This window comes from Leptopilina heterotoma, unplaced genomic scaffold (genome assembly GCF_015476425.1).
Source record: "Leptopilina heterotoma isolate Lh14 unplaced genomic scaffold, ASM1547642v1 Lhet_171, whole genome shotgun sequence".
NCBI lineage: Eukaryota > Metazoa > Arthropoda > Insecta > Hymenoptera > Figitidae > Leptopilina > Leptopilina heterotoma.
In genome coordinates this window covers 465,623-469,389 of record NW_025110887.1, presented here as the reverse complement: position 1 = coordinate 469,389, position 3,767 = coordinate 465,623, and the positions used below count along the sequence as shown (strand labels likewise).

The 3,767-nt window shown below is 30.7% G+C and overlaps 1 protein-coding gene across 1 annotated transcript; it reads right to left on the bottom strand.

The window, feature by feature from the left end:
• Window positions 1-536: 536 nt before the first annotated feature.
• On the bottom strand, window positions 537-2,897 carry LOC122499683. Its single transcript, XM_043608158.1, has one exon. It carries the CDS (start codon window positions 2,895-2,897, stop codon window positions 537-539), a length of 2,361 nt encoding a protein of 786 aa, XP_043464093.1.
• Window positions 2,898-3,767: the final 870 nt, after the last annotated feature.

Below are 3,767 nucleotides of genomic sequence, written 5' to 3'. Positions count from 1 at the left end.
TTCTGATGATTTCTATTTGTCGTTACAATTTTGAATTAATTATAAAATAAAAATAATTATAACATAATAATATAATATACAATCTATCTAAAGATAAAAAACAAATGTATAAACAAAAGACAACTTCAGAGTGTGAGGGACAGAAAAAGTAAATGAAGGAATGAAAGAACATTCAAATTATTATAGTTAATTAATCTTTTTGATACCTATTCGTTTATGGTGCACAGGTAAACATCCACAATATATACAATTGTAGCCAATGTCTTGAATCCATTCATACTCCAGGCAGTCCGAATGTTCAACACAAGAACCTCTTAGTATGCTTCTGAAATCTCTTCCACACACGCTCATTTTTTGAAAATAACCAAACCTGTAAAAATATAAAAAATATTGAATGTAAGGTAATATTATATATAAATAAACATTACGTGAAAGAAAATTTACTTCCCAATTGAAATCACAATTTTTCTTATAAAATAGATAATATAAAACTTTTTTTAAATAACACAAATTGACAAACCTTAATTTAAAAAAAATTAAGACTTAGTGACTAAATGCAAATCGCAAAAATTCTGTTTGACTATTAAAAAAATCTCTCCTTCGGAAATGTGACTGTGATACACATTGGGTGAAATAAGGTCTCTAAACGTGAATTTAACAAAGTTGTCTTCTTCAGTTTCCACTCTATAAGCCATTAGTTGAACATTATGTTCGACTGTTTGAACAAATCGGCAAATAAAAACGGGCAAATTATCTTCAATAACAATATTGAATAATTCAGCAAATAGTGGAAAAGAATTTTGTTCATCATACCCAACAGGAATGTAACACTTCCTGGCAGTGTATTTTGTTCCATTATATCTGACCCACGAAACCAATGTTACTGTTGGATTATGTGGATATAACTGTGAAAATGGTAAGGCCTCTGTCAATTTTAATTTCCGTGGTCCAGTTACAACATCTTTAAGTAAAGTATGCATCATTTGGAAACTTTGGTTCAATTGATGCCAATTCGCTAATGTGAATGGAAGATTTTTTGCATTATGAACACATTTTGCTTTGTTCTTCAACAAAGCATGTTTGGCTTCTACTTTCATGCACCAAAATTGAACTAGTGAACCAAATTTTTCAAAATCGCGAGGAAAATGAGTCATATAATGCTGTTTTGGTGTTAATTTTTTTCCTTCTTCATTTTGGAAAGGCTCATTTTCATGATCAGAATCATTTTCGTTGCCAATATTTTTAATCGCAATATCATTATCACCGTCAATATCCATATTTTCTGCAACATTCATATTTTCGTCGGAATACAACCTTTTAAAATCTGTAAGGTATTCTGTTATACACATGGCTAAGTAGTCGATCATTCCTCTACTAATCGAATGTCCCATTACAATGGACGAGACTTCTAATAATTTTGAGAAATTGTGAGTATACTCACAATCTTCTTCTACTGAACCCCTCAAAATAAGTGGTAATATGACTGCTAAAAGCCATGTTTGTGATGCAGATTGGTGGAAATTTTTAGTTAAATGCTGCACTTTAATTGGAGATGGTTTACACAGCAATTCAGTGTAGCCGTAATCAAAATTCTGCAAATTGTCGTTTAAATCTTGAAGAGTGATTTTTCCATCAATAAGACATATTTTTCGCAAATATAATTGTAATGTTCGATGAAAAACACCTTCTAAAATAGTGTGCATCACATCTGGAGGAATATTAACAACTGGACTGAAGTTTGCAATTTGGTTTAAAACTGTACCTCGATTTATTCCGTAAAGTTTCGAAAGTCTTTTTTTTTCTGCGCCAAAAGCGTGTTCAATTTCATTAACCTGATGCAAATAACTTTCTGGAGTCCGAATCAAATCAATATTTTCTGTTGTTAATGTACGTACTTCTTGTAAACTTGCTTCGCAGGAAATACAAGGATGATCCGCCGTAAAACCTTCTTTAAATTTCGATATCTTATGCTGACCAAGATTATCTGCACAGATTGCAAATAGGTTTGCACGAATTATTTCCCCATTTTCAAGTTCTATACCATTTGTCAAACTTTGAATACTTTCCACGATTGGTGCTAGAATAGCATCCATGCCGTACCTTTCAATGTCCTCGCTTTTAACAATTCCCGACAGATTCATAAATTTTAAATTGGACCGATACATTGGTTGTATATTTCCCAAAGTCCAATAAATCATTCCTAAGTTGTGTTTAGGGACTGCTTTAGAACCAATTGGGTTAGACATCTGGGTTTCGTCAAATCCAAGAATGATTCTAAATGCATCTCTGTGTTGAGAAAAGAAAGTATCGTTAGCAAAGATAAGACCATCTTCGTCAGATGACATAATGTTTTCTCGTGGAACATGCTGCTGAAGAACATCTCTAAACTCCGGATGTCTCAGCCATTGTTTAAGAACGTCGGCAATTGGAATAATCATCATTTCATCTGTATGTAATTTTGTAGGACGGTCATTCCCACAAGTGCCGGTTCCATGTCTGATAAATCTCCTGCCCAGTTCATACCTTTCGGGCTTTATCATTGAGAATGCATTTTCGAAGTACTTATCCTGTTTGTGTTTAGTATCCAAATTTTGAGTACAATTAATTGAATGTAATTCTTCCTCGATATTAATAAATTCCCGCAATTCTATTCCATTTTCCTCCAAAACTTGTTCAACGTGATTTAAAGTTGTTCTTACATAAGTAGAAACTATTTCTCTTAAATTCATTAATATCTGGTCAATATTTGGTTGCCTCAAGTTGGATGACGCCCTCAGTCGTAAAATGAACGTGCCTATGGCTCTCTTCAAAACATTGTCCTCGAAAGGAACGTCATCTTCCTCTAATTCTTCTTCAGAATCCTCATCTGAATCGAGGTTATTAAAAAAATTGTCCATCGTCGTCACAACTTGAGATGATCAGGAAATCTTGAAAGGGAAGAACGTTTACATGGTAAGATTCTTAAAACGCCATAATTTTTCGTATTTATTTTTCTTGGAGTTATCCTTTGTCATTTAAAATTTTTTGGGTTTTCAGTAATTAAAACTAACGATAAAATCGATACTTTTGTCCAAAAGAAACCTCTTTTCACGTTGACCCTATAAAACAACTGAACTGTATCTTTCCTCCTAACCTTGTCATATTTTAATTTTTACTTTTTTATTTAGAGTTCAACATTTGCAATAAATTTAAACAGAATTTATAATTAACCAATATTAATAAACTGTAAGTGATTATTATTTCACTGCCAATATTTTTTATTTAAAAAAAAATAATTTAAAAAATATTTCGATGTTAAGAAAAAAATGTAGTCAGATTATTTAACAGGGGCATTATGAGAGTTGCTTCTTTGGAACGGATATATATATATATATGAATGTGTACAATACATTTCTGGTCTTCAAAGTCATAAAAGTATTTTAAAAAAATTAATAGCAAACTTTCAGTACATCAAAATTTACATTATTTTAGGAGTGCCAATTTATTTTTTGAAATTATGACGCATTTAAAATAATTATTTGGAAAATTTAGAAAAGCACTTTATTTGTTTATATTTTTTAGTTCAAATTTACATTTTTAGAGTGAACGGAAGTTTTAACATTACATTTAATTTATTTTGACAATTTATTTTGTATTTTTTTACGATCCTAAACAATAAATTACTTATATTTCAGAAAGTGTACATTTCCATAATAAAAATACCAGACTTATCCAAAATAATGTTTTTAAATAAGGCGAAAAGAAATTTAAATTCATCTACAACTAAA

Excerpts from the sequence above, each read along its gene's own strand:
- LOC122499683 (XM_043608158.1), bottom strand. The coding sequence starts at position 2,897 with ATGGACAATTTTTTTAATAACCTCGATTCAGATGAGGATTCTGAAGAA.